The sequence below is a fragment of the Nerophis ophidion genome, linkage group LG28 (genome assembly GCF_033978795.1).
Source record: "Nerophis ophidion isolate RoL-2023_Sa linkage group LG28, RoL_Noph_v1.0, whole genome shotgun sequence".
Classification (NCBI taxonomy): Eukaryota; Metazoa; Chordata; class Actinopteri; order Syngnathiformes; family Syngnathidae; genus Nerophis; species Nerophis ophidion.
Window position 1 is genome coordinate 18,998,590 of NC_084638.1, and position 15,614 is coordinate 19,014,203.

Here is a 15,614-nt window from a genome sequence, read left to right on the forward strand (position 1 = left end):
CAATATCACTTATGTAAAATGTCCATCTTGTTGTTGTGTATTGTTCCTATAAAGTTAGTGTGTGTATTATAATAAAGCTGCTTCAAAAAACATGACATCACCTCCGACACTTTTATTCTTGTAATGATGATATGACTTTTATTTTGTTAATATTCATGTGTTAGCTGCAGGGGACGAACTGCGTTGCTATAACATATTTGTATCCTCCTCCAGGAAGTTATTTCAAGTCACGTGATTTCCGGATTTTTTTATTAACGCTCGTTATCGCCTTGGCGTCAATTATGGCGTCACATTAGTGCCAAAAATCCAAGCGCATAAACACTGTTATCACGTGCTGATTCTCCACTTCGCACGCGCGCGCGACACCCTTTTGCGCGCGTGTGGTGCCATTTTGCGCGCGCGATTCGCCTTTTTGCGCGCCCACGGTGCCTATATGTGCGCGCTCCGTCTCGGTCTGGCGTCTCGGTCTGGCGTCTCTCCTCGCGCTCTCATGTTTTATTGGCACTTTGGGGACGGGAATGGTTAGACAGCCCCTTCTTTCTGATTGGCTCTGAGCGCTGTCAGTCAATGGCAACGTGGCGGCCATCTTACCTCAGGCAGCTGGCCCCGCCCAGTACATAGTTGTCAAGGAACATGTACTATTTAAATAACCGTAACTTGCTCAATTTTCAACTAATTTCCAAACGGTTTGATTTGTTATAAATGTCAAGTTTTCATGGGGCTATCATGGCTGAACAAGTAAGTCTTACACTATTATCTCTCAGATTTAATTTGCCTAATGTATGGAGCTAGCTTTTTTTGTTGTTTTGTAAAGTACATATTTTTAACTCTGCCATCTATACTGATTTGGGCTGATGTCTAATTCTCCATAGTTTGAGTTGTTTGCAGAAGCGTTAATACTTTTTATAGTAATATTAAAATCATATTCATTAATTGTAGTGATAATGTCAGGCTTGTCCATGACAGTTTTGGTCTACGTCTTAGTTTTTCCTCTGCATTTGTCTTTAGTTCCTGTCGGCACTCTTATTTTGGTTCTGTTTCCTGTTTGACTCTCTGAGTGCTGTGTAACCCTCAGCTGTGGCTGATTGGCACCTGGCCACACCTGGGATCAATCAGCCAGCCACTATTTAAGACCTGTTTTCTCCTCCAGTCAGGGCTGGATTATTGTCCTGTCAATGTCATTTTCTACTTGTCATTCCTACTGGTCGTGTGATTGCAGCGTAGGGGTAAGCTATATTTGGTAGATGTTTGTAGCTTACTGTTTTTTTGTTCCCTGCTTCCAATTTGTTTGTTCATACCCCTTAGTTTGTTATATCCGCCCACGTGCGTGCTTTTTGTTTGTACCCTTTGTTTGTTCTAGTTCTCATAATATTTTATTAGAACGTATCAAAACACGAATTGGTATGTCAGACTTAGTCCTGTCTTGATTTAACTCTTATCTTACTGATAGGATGCAGTGTGTCTCCCATAACAATGTGACCTCGGGCTACGTTAAGGTAACGTGTGGAGTTCCCCAGGGTTCGGTCCTTGGCCCTGCACTCTTCAGCATCTACATGCTGCCGCTAGGTGACATCATACGCAAATACGGTGTTAGCTTTCACTGTTATGCTGATGACACCCAACTCTACATGCCCCTAAAGCTGACCAACACGCCGGATTGTAGTCAGCTGGAGGCGTGTCTTAATGAAATTAAACAATGGATGTCCGCTAACTTTTTGCAACTCAACGCCAAAAAAACGGAAATGCTGATTATCGGTCCTGCTAGACACAGAACTCTATTTAATAATACAACTCTAACATTTGACAACCAAACAATTAAACAAGGCGACACGGTAAAGAATCTGGGTATTATCTTCGACCCAACTCTCTCCTTTGAGGCACACATTAAAAGCGTTACTAAAACGGCCTTCTTTCATCTCCGTAATATCGCTAAAATTCGCTCCATTCTGTCCACTAAAGACGCTGAGATCATTATCCATGCGTTTGTTACGTCTCGCCTCGACTACTGTAACGTATTATTTTCGGGTCTCCCCATGTCTAGCATTAAAAGATTACAGTTGGTACAAAATGCGGCTGCTAGACTTTTGACAAGAACAAGAAAGTTTGATCACATTACGCCTGTACTGGCTCACCTGCACTGGCTTCCTGTGCACTTAAGATGTGACTTTAAGGTTTTACTACTTACGTATAAAATACTACACGGTCTAGCTCCATCCTATCTTGCCGATTGTATTGTACCATGTGTCCCGGCAAGAAATCTGCGTTCAAAGGACTCCGGCTTGTTAGTGATTCCCAAAGCCCAAAAAAAGTCTGCGGGCTATAGAGCGTTTTCCGTTCGGGCTCCAGTACTCTGGAATGCCCTCCCGGTAACAGTTCAAGATCCCAACTCAGTAGAAGCATTTAAGTCTCACCTTAAAACTCATTTGTATACTCTAGCCTTTAAATAGACTCCCTTTTTAGACCAGTTGATCTGCCGTTTCTTTTCTTTTTCTTCTATGTCCCACTCTCCCTTGTGGAGGGGGTCCTGTCCGATCCGGTGGCCATGTACTGCTTGCCTGTGTATCGACTGGGGACATCTCTGCGCTGCTGATCCGCCTCCGCTTGGGATGGTTTCCTGCCGGCTCCGCTGTGAACGGGACTCTCGCTGCTGTGTTGGATCCGCTTTGGACTGGACTCTCGCGACTGTGTTGGATCCATTGTGGATTGAACTTTCACAGTATCATGTTAGACCCGCTCGACATCCACTGCTTTCCTCCTCTATAAGGTTCTCATAGTCATTATTGTCACCGACGTCCCACTGGGTCATTATTGTCACCGATGTCCCACTGGGTGTGAGTTTTCCTTGCCCTTATGTGGGCCTACCGAGGATGTCGTGGTGGTTTGTGCAGCCCTTTGAGACACTAGTGATTTAGGGCTATATAAGTAAACATTGATTGATTGATTGATATTTTAAATTAAACTGTTTTCCTGCAAAATGCCTCCCTCCTCTGCATCTTGGGGTTCGACACAAAATAACACTGACAGAATAATCCAGCCAAATTCGAACCCCGCAGAGATGTCTATGGCGGAGAGGCTTAGTTTAGCGATAGAATTAATGGATAATTTGAAAAGAAGTTCGGCCACTTTTCAAGCTCTCTCCCACCCACCCATGTCGTATGTGGGCCTATCTGGTGACGTCTGGAATCTGTCCCTTGAGGGGGGGCTACCAGTAGCTGTGCAGCTCAGACACAGCTACTACTCACGCAAGTGGCTCTGCAACCTACGGCGCCATCATCTCCGGTGGGTCAGTAACCTACGGCGCCACCATGCACTCCGGTGGGCCAGCAGACGCCACCATGCACTCCGGTGGACCAGCAGGCGCCACCGTGCACTCCGGTGGGCCAACAGGCGCCACCATGCACTCCGGTGGGCCAACAAGCGCCACCATGCACTCTGGTGGGCCAGCAGGCGCGACCATGCGCTCTGGTGGGCCAGCAGGCGCCACCATGCACTCTGGTGGGCCAGCAGGCGCCACCATGCACTCCGGTGGGCCAGCAGCAGGGGGCGCCACCATGCACTCCGGTGGGCCAGCAGCAGGGGGCGCCACCGCCATCCTGTCCGGTGGGCCAGCAGCAGGGGCCTAATTATTTGATGTTATGATTGCAATTACTATTTTAGTAAAATAATGAATGGCAGGTTATCACTACAGTTAAGTAATATGGTTTTAATATTACCATAAAAAGTTTTTAGGTTTCTGCAAACAACTCAAACTATGGAGAATTAGACATCAGCCCAGATCAGTATAGATGGCAGAGTTAAAAATATGTATTTAAAAAAACAACAAAAAAAGCTAGCTCCATACATTAGGCAAATTAAATCTGAGAGATAATAGTGTAAGACTTACTTGTTCAGCCATGATAGCCCCATGAAAACGTGATGTCCTTTCTTTTTAATCCCAGGGAACTGCCATGGACCTTTCATCATAGATATGAATAAACACTCCATGTTTCTCCATCTTACCTCGGATAGCTGGTCCCCATCATTTTATTGATATCAATGGTACATGTACTATGAAATATGCATGTACATACAATACTCTATCATTTATAACAAATCGAAAGGAGGAAAGAAAATTAATAGTCCCACTTTGTGGCATACATTCAATATTTCCATGTACAAATATTTAAATGAATACAAATATTTTTAAAACAGACAAGTGAGGAAAGAAAACATATTTGAAAGTATAATTTCCATCATTGACTGACATCTGTGGACTTGTTGTATGTGTATGAAAAGAGAGATATTGATCTTGACACTTTATTAACTATGTGATGTTCTCTCAACAGATGAGACATTACCTTCTTCAAAGACCTTGAACAAATTCAATTGGCATTTTCCACAACTCCACTAAATTTGGACTTTTTAGAATTTGTTTGTCGACAGGAGCTGTATTATTTTGCTACATATTGACGATGACCCGCCCTGCTATTCTTCTGATTGGCCCTGAGCGATTTTCGCCTGACCAATCAGAAAGGAGGGGCCGTGTAAGAATAACCGCCCACAAAGTGCCAAAACGAAAACAGCGCGCGCCTACGTAGGCACCGCGCGCACACAAAAAGGCGCCGCGCGCGCACAAAGACACCTCGCGCACGCAAAAAGGCGCTGCGCGCGCGCACAAAGGAACCACACGCGCGCAAAAAGGTGTCGCGCGCGTGCACGAAGTGGAGAATCAGCGCGCTATAACAGTTTTAATGCGCTTGGGTTTTTGGCACTAATGTGACGCCATAGTCCATTTCATGTTTACTCATCAAGCAAGTTGTCGTCACCTCGTTTTTCTCCGAGGATTAAACTAGAACCTTTTTTTTTATTGACTTCTGCACTTTTGTGACATTTAATGATGAACTTTCTTTCCTTCTTCCTCCTAGTTGTACAAACACACAGCGTGACGCCTGGTAAGTCCACTTTCTTTACAAGTTTATACACCTCATTCCTACATGCTCATTTCATAAAAATACTCTCATTTATTTCTTCTGATTATTATTGACGCTCTTCTCTTCTCACCAACATCAATCAGTGGATAATTTGCCTCTTCATTTGTTGCTCAAACTTTTAACGAGTTAAACTTGTTCAAGTTGTCTCACTTTAACAGCAACATACGTCAAACTTTTTACTTTAGTATTTCCGGAAACGTTGGTTTCACTTTTGAATTGGAAAATAAAAATAATGAATGCAGGAAACAATCAGTAGTATCAGTTAAAAGATGAGATGTAGATCAGAATAATTTAATGTACACAAAAATTACTCTATTGGTGGGAATTACCGGTATTCTGAAATAATGGATATAATTAATCGAAAGGGACAAGCGGTTGAAAAAGGATGGATGGATTATTGTTTGTTTATTGAGGATCCCCATTAGCCGACGCACAAACGGCTAATGGGGATCTTCTTTTCAAAAGTTCAAAGTAAAATAATAATGCACAAATCCAGTTACAAATAAAATAAAGGAAAAATAAAAATAAAATTCTCAAACTAATAAAATAAAATAACAGTACGCACATCCAATTACAATAAAAGAAAAGGAAAAGAGGAAAAAAAACATGAAAGATGAACTCTTAAGTCTAAAAAGTGACTCTACATGTTTCTTAAATGCTTTTTTTTTTACTGGGAATAGTCCTAATATGTAAATGAAGAGTATTGTAATATTGTTGTTGTATTCCATTGTCAACATTCCATAAGGCGGTGCTATATTTCCATGCTTTGGCAGTGACATCACTAGTTTGAACTTCCCCTCACCTAGAAAAACAACTTTCACTTCTCTGCCAGCAATAATGTCATATATTTATTTGACACTTACAGTTGTAGAAGGAAATAAGTCCAGTTCTTCATGTGTGTGGTCTTAAAGTGAGGTATAAATGTGAGATGCATGACATCAGAGACAAACGGTGTTATTGTCTCTTGGAACAGGAAGTGATTATTTACTGTGAAAAGCAGCAGTGTTTGAAGTTGAAATTAAGACAGCATCATTTCAAATAGGAATTGTTCAACATGAAACTCAAGAATCAAATGTTGTTTTGTCTTTCAGTGATTCACACGCTGCAGTATTTCACCACTGCATGCTCTCAAGTTCCAAACTTCCCAGAGTATGTGGAGGTTGGTTATGTTGATGAAGTTGAGATGAGTTACTATGACAGCAACATCAGGAAAGCAGAATCCAAACAGGACTGGATGAACAAAATCACAGCAGAGGATCCAAACTACTGGCAGAGACAAACAGAGAAGAAAGTTTTTAGACAACATGTCTCCAAAGACAACAATGAAATACTTAAGAAGCGTTTCAACCAAACTGGAGGTTTGTTTATGTTGAACTTTCTACTATTCTAATATATTTGATATTTTGATAGTGTATTAAAAACACACATTACTGCACTGATATACCTTGTCTCTGTCCATCCCATAATAAGCTACAACAAAGACATGTTGTGTGTTAGTTTCACTCTGCTTTACAACACTTTGTGTCTCTCAGGTGTTCACACTTTCCAGGTGATGTCAGGATGTGAATGGAATGATGAGACTGATGAAGTTAAAGGTTGGCAGCAGCACAGTTATGATGGAGAAGATTTCATATCGTTGGACATGAAGACATGGACATGGACCGCAGCAAAACAACAAGCTTTCCCCTCCAAACTCGAGTTGGACCAGGACATATTTGCTCTAGACTACAATAAGTATTATTACACTGAGCTATGTCCTTCTTACTTGATGAAGTATGTGGAGTATGGGAAGAAGGTCCTAATGAGAACAGGTAGAAGCACACCTTGTACTTTCACCTTCTCACATGTTAGCACTCCCCCTATAGGAACATTACTCACATTACACTCTGTCTCTCCATACTCTTTTCTCTTCAACTCCTTTTCTCTCTATCTTTAACTCCATTTTCTCCTACCTTTCTTTACCTTCATTCCCTCCATCTTTACCTTCATTCTCTCCATCTGTACCTTCATTGTCTCCCTTTTGCTCCATCTTTACTTCAATGTTCTCCCTTTATCTCCATCTTTCCCTTTATTCGCTCCTATTCTCTCCATTTTTACGTCCATTTCTCCTTTTTTTCTGCATCTTTACCTTATTTCTCTTTTCTTTCCGTCTTTACCTTCATTTTTTTCTTTGCCTTTATTCGCTCCATCCTTACCTCTATTCTCTCCATCTTTACCTACATTTCTCCTTTTTCTGCATCTTTCCCTTGTTTCTCTTCTTATCTCTCCATCTTTAACTTCATGTTCACCTCTTTTCTCCATCCTTACCTTCATTCTTTCCTTTTCTCTCCATCTTTACCTTCATTCTCTCCCTTTTGCTCCATTTTTACTTAAATGTTCTCCCTTTTTCTCCATATTTTCCTTTATTTGCTCCTATTCTCTCCATCTTTATGTCCATTTCTCTTTTTTTCTGCATCTTTCTCTTCTTTTCTCTCCATCTTTACCTTCATTTTCTTTTTCTTTGCCTTTATTTGCTCCATCTTTACCTACATTTCTGCATCTTTCCCTTCTTTCTCTTCTTTTCTCTCCATCTTTAACATCTTTTGCCTTTTTCTCCATCTTTACTGCCATTTTGTCTGTTTATCTGTATATTTACCTTCATTATCTCCTTTTCTCTCCATCTTTAACTTTATTCTCTCCTATTCTCTCATCTTTACCTCCATTTCTCCTTTTTTCTGCATCTTTCCCTGCTTTCTCTTCTTATCTCTCCATCTTTAACTTCATTTTCTCCTCTTTTCTCCATTCTTACCTTTATTCGTTCCATCCTTGCCTTCATTCTCTCCATTTATACCTTCATTCTCTTTCTTTTTTCTGCACCTTTCCCTTTTTTTTCCCTTTTCTCCATCTTTACCTCCATTTTCTCTGTTTTTCTCTGTCTTCATTGTCTCCTTTTCTCTCCATCTTTACCTCCATTATTTCATTTTCTCTCCATCTTTACCTCAATTTCTCCTTTTTTTCTACTTCTTTCCTTTTTTTCCATTCATCTTTAACTTCATTTTCACCTTTTCTCTCCATCTTTACCTCCATTTTCTGTTTATCTCTATATTTACCTTCATGCTCTCCTTTTCTCTCCATCTTTACCTCCAATCTCTCCTTTTCTATCTATCTTTACCTTCACTTTCTCCTTTTCTATCTATCTTTACCTTCACTTTCTCTCTTTCTCTCCATCTTTACCTCCAATCTCTCCTTTTCTATCTATCTTTACCTTCACTTTCTCCTTTTCTCTCCATATGTACCCCCATTCTCTCCGTTTTTCTCCATCTTTACCTCCATTCCCTCCTTCTCTCTCCTTCTTTACCTTCTTTCTCATTTTCTATCTTTTTCCACCTTTGTTCTCTCCTTTTCTTTCCATCTTCCTCCTTTTCTCTCCATTTTTATTTTGTTCTCAACTTTTCTCTCTATCCTTATGTCAATTCTCTCCATCTTTACATTCATCTCTTTTTTCTCCATCTTTACCTTAATTCTCTCCATTTCTCTATCTTTAACTTCATTCTCACCTTCTTTCTGTTTCTTTACATCCATTGTCCCTCCTTTTCTCTCCATCTTTACCTCCATGTTCTTCTTCTCTCCATCTTTGCCTCCTTTTCTATCTATCTTTACCTTCATTATTGCCTCTTCTCTTCATCTTTGCCTTCATTCTTTCTTTTTCTCTCCACCTTTACCTTCATTTTCTCCTTCCCTCTCCTTCTTGACCTTCATTTGCTCCATCTTTACTTCCATTCTCTCCTGTTCTCCCCGTCTTTAACTTCATTCTCACCTTTTCTCTTTCTTTTTACCTTCATTTTCTCTTTTTTCCTTCATCTTTACCTCCATTCTCTCCTTTTTTCGGCATCTTAACTTCATTTTGTCTTTCTTTACCTTTATGTCGCTCCACCCTTACCTTCATTTGCTCCATCTTTACCTCCATTTTCTCCTTTTTTCCACATCTTTACCTTTTATTCGCTTCTATTCTCTACATCTTTACCTCTATTCTCTCCATTTATCTCCATCTTTCTCTACACATCATCCTCCATTCACACGTCACTTCCTGGGTAGAGCTTCCAGAGGTGTTCCTCCTCCAGAAGACGCCATCCTCTCCGGTCAGCTGCATGGCGACAGGTTTCTACCCTGACCGAGCCGACTTGTTTTGGAGGAAAGATGGCGAGCAGATCTTGGAGGACGTGGAGCACGGAGAGCTGCTCCCCAACCACGACGGAACCTTCCAGATGTCTGTGGAGCTGAAAGTGGAGGTGACGGCCGAGGTGGAGGGCAAGTACGAATGTGTATTCCAGCTGTCTGGCATCAAGGAGGACCTGGTCACCAAGCTGGAGAGAAGAAGCATCCTGAGCAACGCAAGCCATGAAGGTGAGAGACACATCTAGGACATGTTGAATAGTGTCAATGGAACCACCTGATGTTCCTTCATGTGACTTATCAAGCAGCTGTCAAACAAATCAATCATACCATACCAACAGGCAACGTGAGCGTCACTGCCACGCTGGCGGTCCTCGCTGTGGTGGTCCTCCTGGCGGCCCCCATCATCATCATCTTCATCATCAAGCGTCGCCGAAGCAGACAAGGTGAGGGACACAAATGTTTCCTCTTTCAGGAAGACGCCAACAAGTCTCTGCCGTCATTCATGAGATGTGAATTTCACCTCCTTTCTCTTTCATTTCAGCCCAATACGATTCAGCTGGTAAGTAAAACATCTTCTCTTTCTTGGAAATGATAACAGTAAACAAAGCAGTGGTGAAGCATCACTCACACACTTTGTAAGTTTACCCCCACAAAGATTTAAGTTATTAATATAATCTATTACATATTCATCTTTGTTATACACCTTTATGTCAGGTATATTCAATATAGTATTGACTTTCTGTTTGTTACCATCAACATTCTGGATTGTTGGTATCTTTGTAAGGGTCAACTTGCAAACTTGCTGTTTTAAGGTGTGATGTAGACACGTGTTACAAGTTTAGCAGGGAAATAAAAGCTTCCCTCCATTAGGAGTAGCTTGATACTGGTGTAAGCGCACGCAATAGAAAGTATCACAGCCAACTTTTGATGAGTGGTCATGATAATGAACATCAAGGGCTTGATCTACTAAAGGTTTGTGTGTTTTAAAACATATGCAAACTTCATCTACTTAACTCCTGCGCAGAGTCTCTGAAATGAGCAAAATAGAGAGCGCAATCCATTTAGCTTGTCTGTCTTCATGTACAGTCGTGGTCAAAAGTTTACATACACTTGTAAAGAACATAATGTCATGGCTGTCTTCAGTTTCCAATACTTTCTACAACTCTTATTTTTTTGTGATAGAGTGATTGGAGCACATACTTGTTGGTCACAAAAACCTTCATGAAGTTTGCTTCTTTTATGAATTTATTATAGGTCTACTGAAAATGTGACCAAATCTGCTGGGTCAAAAGTATACATACAGCAATGTTAATATTTGCTTACGTGTCCCTTGGCAAGTTTCACTGCAATAAGGCGCTTTTGGTTTTTGACCACTCTTTGACAAAATTGGTGCAATTCAGCTAAATTTGTTGGTTTTCTGACATGGACTTGTTTCTTCAGCATTGTCCACATGTTTAAGTCAGGACTTTGGGAAGGCCATTCTAAAACCTTAATTCTAGTCTGATTTAGTCAATCCTTTACCACTTTTGATGTGTGTCTGACATTGTCCTGTTGGAACACCCAAGTGCGCCCTGAACCCAATGTCCGGGCGGATGATTTTAGCTTGTCCTGAAGAATTTGTAGGCAATCTTTCTTTTGCCATGTCCCATCTACTCTCTGTAAAGCACCAGTTCCATTGACAGCAAAACAGGCCCACAGCATAATACTATCACCACTATCCTTTACGGTTGGCATGGTGTTACCGGGATTAAAGGCCTTACCTTTACTCCTCCAAACATATTGCTGAGTATTGTGGCCAAACAGCTCAATTTTTTTTTCATCTGACCACAGAACTTTCCTCCAGAAGGTCTTATCTTTGTCCTTGTGATGTCAGATGAAACAAAAATGGAGCTGTTTGGCCACAATACCCAGCAATATGTTTGGAGGAGAAAATGTGAGGCCTTTAATCCCAGGAATACTATGTCCACTGTCAAGCATGGTGGTGGTAGTATTATGCTCTGGGCCTGTTTTGTTGCCAATGGAACTGGTGCTCTAAATGGGACAAGGAAAAGGGAGGATTACTTCCAAATTCTTCCGAACAACCTAAAATCTTCAGCCCCGAGGTTGGGATTTGGGCGCAGTTGGGTGTTTCAACAGGACAATGACCCTTAAACACACGTTAAAAATTGGTAAAGGAATGTCTAATTCAGTCTAGAATTAAGGCTTTAGAATGGCCTTCCCAAAGTCGTGACTTGTGGAAAATGCTGAAGAAACAAGTCCATGTCAAAAAACCAACAAGTTTAGCTGAACTACACCAATTTATCAAGAGGAGTGGTCAAAAATTCAACCAGAAGTTTGTGGATGGCTACCAAAAGCGCCTTATTGCAGTGAAACTGGCCAAGGGACATGTAACCAAATATTAACATTGCTGTATGTATACTTTTGACCCAGCAGATATATTTGCTCACATTTTCAGTAGACTCATAATAAATTCATAAAAGAAGCAAACTTCATGAATGTTTTTTGTGACCAACAAGTATGTGCTCCAATCACTCTATCACAAAAAAATAAGAGTTGTAGAAATGATTGACAACTCAAGACAGCCATGACATTTTGTTCTTTACAACTTTTGACCATGACTGTTTGTGCAGCTAAAAAGAAGAAGATGAAATGGGCAAAGTGAAAGGAAACAGAGGTATGGCACTAATGGGACACTTACCTGACTAGGACACTGGAGGGCTGGTTGCACATGAGCCTTGAAGCCAGACTGAACCTGTTTGGAGACTTAGTCTTAGACTAGTCAGGAAGTAGAAGAGCAGAATTTTGCTTCTTGATGCTTCTGATTGAATTCCCAGCTGAAAAGATGTGATATGAGTGAAGATGCACCTTCTGGATGGACTTCCTTCACCAGAGTGAGGTGTCGGCTTAGCATGAGCAGCGTAACCAGCTCATGGTGCGTTTTGTGCTCCGACAGCTGGTGACGATGGTAACGAGCTCTCAGAGAGACGTGAAGGCTGAAGGCTGAGTGACACACAGCAGTCGGCACACAGTGAGGACTTTGCTTTTTCATGCACCTCCAAATGTTCTTCTGACTTTGTGTGAAGATGATGTTCACTCTGCCACATGCTAACATCTGCGCTTGGATTCAACTGCTTTTGTTGGGAATGTGCTGAGTCATCTTCTTCCTCCAGGATGCTTTGTGCACTGGAACACACAGAGATGTCTCCATCGCTGAGGGACCTCATCACACTTGGACATTTCTCTGACATCTGCACAAATTTGTCACGATCCGCTACTCGGATCGTTTATTGTTTCGCCGTTTATATGTTGTTGATCATGTTTAGTTCTAGACTCGGCCGATTCCTGTGTTTGTGCACTTCCTGTTGTATTTTGTTTCCATGGTTTCTTATTTGTCCTTTTGTACCAGTGTTATTTTATTTTTGTATTAAAAAACAAGTTGTATCTTGTTTCCATGGTTTCTTATTTGTCCTTTTGTACCAGTGTTATTTTATTTTTGTATTAAAAACCAAGTTCTTACCCGCAATCCTGCCTGTCTGGTCGAAGTGCATCCTTGAGGTGGCAACTCCGCGCAATAAGTGCGCCGCAATGCGTGACAAAATTGCTCCTCATGTTACATCATGTCTTCTTTGGGTGTTTATGGCTGAGAAAACACCTTCAATCTGCATTTTTCAACAATATTTTGCCAGTGAATCATGTTGATGTTGATCTTTGTGTCCATGTAGTTGTGATGTCATCATTTGGGGCTCATGTGTCATCACATTGACAAGGATTTCTTCTTTCCTTTTCAAACCCATAGACAGCTGCTTATCAGTGAATATCACCTTGTGTCACATGTCATCATTATTTTTACAAATATTTTGGAACAATAGTACCATTTTTCAGGACTGTTTTATGTTAATGCTAATTTTTTTTATGTAACATTTAAGAATGATGATTATGAGAACTGCTGTCCAGTTGTTATATCTTGTTTTCTGATTACATTAGTCTCTTTTGCAATGTAGTTGCACTTCCTAGACCATTAGATGGCAGCACTGTACAACTATTTATGGTATGTTGTCAAACTGGAAAGTAGCTTTTTTTCAGGAAGATGAATTTGTTAGGTTGCGCCCTACATAGTGTCAATACTGTAAGAATAGTTCTTATTACTTAAAATTGTAACATTTTAACTATAATATTAGTTGTCGTTTCCTTTACGAAATTCTAGGGTGTTGAAATCGCCATGTAAAACCGCTCATGCTAATAATAGCCTGTCTATGGCAAATCCTATGTAAATTAGCAATAAGCTAGCGCATTTTGGAAGAGTGTCGCATTACTTTACGCTTGTGCTGTTTTTTATTTAGCGCTTTGTTGGTGTTGAAAATGGCAAGGTAACTTAAAGAGAACTTGGCTGAGTCCGGCCTGAGTGCTGCTTGAGTGATTGTTTACGTGAGCCCGTGTTTAGTCTGAAAGCAGACATGACCAGTCTGAAACCGGACATGACGTCACATGCAACCAAGGTATCGAACTATGGCACCGTTTGATTTTATGTAAATTGCCAGTACCGAGGGAATTCGGTCATTACCTACAAAAATACTGATTTTGGTAGCCAACACTACCAGTTAGTGTGACGGAGGGGGACAGTGACACAATATTTTTATGACAAAGCGTTGCAAAATATTTATATTTTTTGAAAACCTTTGCTGTTTTTTCCGTTCCTTTTTGCATTGTTATATTTTTGCTTAATTGCCAAACATGCAGAGGATGTCATTTGGAAAGTAAACAAGGTAGGCCGTTCATATACTCTTGATTACCAGTGTTTTATGTGTACAATGTTTCATGTACATTCTGGGTGTTTTATTCAGTTAAAACGTGACAAATACCATTCTGTTTTGGAGGTGGTTTGTCATTACACACATGATAACACTTTTAACTTGCAGTCATGCAAAACAAGTGTCAAATGTCTCAAGTATTCCTGTAAAAAAAAAAGATACGAGCACATACAGCAGATTGTGAGACAAAAAATTTGATATTTTTTTTTCTAGCTGTTTGAATGATTTAGTGTGAATTTGGTGTTGCCAACCGTCTCTTTAACAGAATTAAAATGAGAAACAAAAGTATGTCTCACCTAATAAGCCTAAAGGGGGCACACTTTATCTCGTGTTATTGCCGTTCAGTTTCAGTTCAGTTTATGTGGAACATGCATACGATACATGTGATGCATCACATATTTCCAGTTGTTTCATGACAGCACGTCCGAAAAGGAGTAGGAAGAAGCAGAGCTTATTTAATCCTAAACCTTTTCATATCATAGCAATTGTATCCCATTTCCTTGTTCTTTGCAACAGAACAGTAAATACATAATTAATATACAATAGTCAGTAAACAAATATTAAATATATAAATGATAATTATCTAAAAAAAAAAAAAAAGGTTCAAGATGTTCATCATAATTGTTCTTTGTACTTTTTGAACAGTCTCTTAAACTGGATCATATTGTTGCTTTGTTTGGTTTCTTTGGTTAATCGATTCCATAATTTAATTCCACATACAGATATGCTAAAGGCTCTAAGTGTTGTACGCGCATACACATTTTTTTTAATTAGATTTTCCTCTAAGGTTATATTTCTCCTCTTTTGTAGAGAAGAACTGTTGTACATTCTTTGATAGCAGTTTATAGTTTGCTTTGTACACAATTTTAGCTGTTTGCAAGTTGCACCAAATCGTTGATTTTCAATATTTGTGATTCAATAAATAAAATGTTTGTATGTCCTCTATATCCAACATTATGCATTCTTATAACTGATCTTTTTTGTAACACCGTTAGTGGATGAAGCTCACATTTGTAGTTATTTCCCATATTTCTGCACAATAACTCAGATATGTAACGCTAGTGACAGTAGAGAATATGAACTGATTTTTGGTCCGTAACATGTTTTGCTTAATTCATTATTGACGTGTTTGTTGCTACTTTATGTTGTATATTTTTTACATGAAGTTTCTTGTTCAGTTTATCATCTATTATTACACCCAACATGTGTTTTCTTTTACCCTTTCAACGTCTACTCCGTCTATTTGTATTTGTGTTTGACTTTCCCATCTACTGTAACCAAATAACATTATTTTAGTTTTACTGAGATTCAAATATAGTCTGCTTTATGTCAAACCATCTTTTTAATTTGTTCATTTCTTCTGTTATTATTTGTATTAGCTTGTGTGTTCGCTCCTGAAGAAAACACATTTGTATAATCTGCAAATTACACTAACTTTAAGTCCTTTGTAACTTGACAAATGTTGTTTATATAAAGATTGAACAATCTTTGTTCAAGTATTGATTCCTGAGGTACACCACACAATATTTTGAGCTGTGTAGAAGTGTGTTCCCCTATCTTCATGTGTTGCCTCCAGTAGTGACGACTATGACTGGATTAATATGGATTAACAATCACTTCAGGGTGTCGGGTTAGGACAGCAATTATTCGTTCAGGTGAGTGCAGGAGGAATAATAGATTG

The 15,614-nt window shown here is 39.9% G+C and overlaps 1 protein-coding gene across 5 annotated transcripts; it reads left to right on the top strand.

Annotated features, from left to right (window-relative positions):
• The first annotated feature begins 4,698 nt into the window (after positions 1 to 4,698).
• LOC133545480 (major histocompatibility complex class I-related gene protein-like) lies at positions 4,699 to 12,648 on the top strand. 5 transcript variants are annotated; one of them, XM_061891120.1, is made up of 8 exons: positions 4,699 to 4,931; positions 6,062 to 6,328; positions 6,503 to 6,781; positions 9,045 to 9,353; positions 9,431 to 9,568; positions 9,667 to 9,684; positions 12,079 to 12,153; positions 12,296 to 12,648. In XM_061891120.1, the coding sequence occupies exons 1-7, from the start codon at positions 4,874 to 4,876 to the stop codon at positions 12,120 to 12,122; spliced, it is 1,113 nt and encodes a 370-aa protein (XP_061747104.1). In that variant the 5' UTR covers positions 4,699 to 4,873; the 3' UTR covers positions 12,123 to 12,153; positions 12,296 to 12,648. The 5 variants fall into 5 exon arrangements, with proteins under 5 accessions (XP_061747104.1, XP_061747103.1, XP_061747105.1 ...); XM_061891119.1 differs by having other exon boundaries at positions 12,079 to 12,648; XM_061891122.1 differs by having other exon boundaries at positions 4,728 to 4,931; positions 9,464 to 9,568; positions 12,079 to 12,648.
• Positions 12,649 to 15,614: the final 2,966 nt, after the last annotated feature.